The 1,244-nt window shown below is 50.8% G+C and overlaps 1 protein-coding gene across 1 annotated transcript; it reads left to right on the forward strand.

The window, feature by feature from the left end:
• The first annotated feature begins 311 nt into the window (after positions 1-311).
• Positions 312-1,244, forward strand: LOC135999914 (olfactory receptor 14J1-like). The gene has a single exon (XM_065653490.1). The coding sequence runs from the start codon at positions 312-314 to the stop codon at positions 1,242-1,244; it is 933 nt and encodes a 310-aa protein (XP_065509562.1).

The raw sequence follows: 1,244 nt of genomic DNA on the forward strand, positions 1-1,244 counted from the left end.
CTGTTTCTCCACCTGTCCTGGTGCTCTTACTCTCTAGGGTTGGGGTGAGGATGTGGGTCAGTTTTTGTTCAGATACCAACACTGGGAGTCCTGTCCCAGAAGCATCCTCATGGAAACTAGATGCTGAAGCTACATTTTAAGTTGTGATGAACCATGTCATTCAGCTGGTAGTGTGGAGAATGAGCGGAATCATTGCTCTTTCAGGGAAGGGATTTTCTATGAGAAATGACATGGTTTTTTTCTTCAGTGACGTCTCACCGAAGCTGTCACTGTCTTTTCTTCTTTGGGCAGGCCTTCAGCAGAGGCAGCAAATGTCCAACAGCAGCTCCATCACCCAGTTCCTCCTCCTGGCATTCTCAGACACATGGGAGCTGCAGCTCTTGCACTTCTGGCTCTTGCTGGGCATCTACCTGGCTGCCCTCCTGGGCAACGGCCTCATCATCACCACCATAGCCTGTGACCAGCACCTCCACACCCCCATGTACTTCTTCCTGCTCAACCTTGCCCTCCTCGACCTGGGCTCCATCTCCATCACTGTCCCCAAATCCATGGCCAACTCTCTGTGGGATACTACAGTCATTTCTTATGCAGGATGTGCTGCCCAGGTCTTCTTTGTATTTTTCTTGTTTGGTGCAGAATATTCTCTTCTCACAGTCATGTCCTACGACCGCTACGTTGCCATCTGCAAACCCCTGCACTACGGGACCCTCCTGGGCAGCAGAGCTTGTGTCCACATGGCAGCAGCTGCTTGGGCCAGTGGGTTTCTCAATGCTCTGCTGCACACGGCCAATACATTTTCACTGCCACTGTGCAAGGGCAATGCCCTGGACCAGTTCTTCTGTGAAGTACCCCAGATCCTCAAGCTCTCCTGCTCATGCTCCTACCTCAGGGAAGATGGAATTCTTGGTTTTAGTGCCTTTTTATTCTTTGTGTGTTTTGTGTTCATTGTGGTGTCCTATGTTCAGATCTTCAGGGCCGTGCTGAGGATGCCCTCTGAGCAGAGACGGCACAAAGCCTTTTCCACCTGTCTCCCTCACCTGGCCATCGTGTCCCTGTTTATCATCACTGGCATGTTTGCCTACCTGAAGCCCCCCTCCATTTCATCCCCATCCCTGAGTGTGATAGTGTCTGTTCTGTACTCAGTAGTTCCTCCAGCTGTGAATCCTTTCATCTACAGCATGAAGAACCAGGAGCTCAAGAATGCCCTGTGGACATTGATGACTGGATGTTTCCTGAAGCAATGA

Source organism: Caloenas nicobarica, chromosome 30, assembly GCF_036013445.1.
Source record: "Caloenas nicobarica isolate bCalNic1 chromosome 30, bCalNic1.hap1, whole genome shotgun sequence".
NCBI classification, from domain to species: domain Eukaryota; kingdom Metazoa; phylum Chordata; class Aves; order Columbiformes; family Columbidae; genus Caloenas; species Caloenas nicobarica.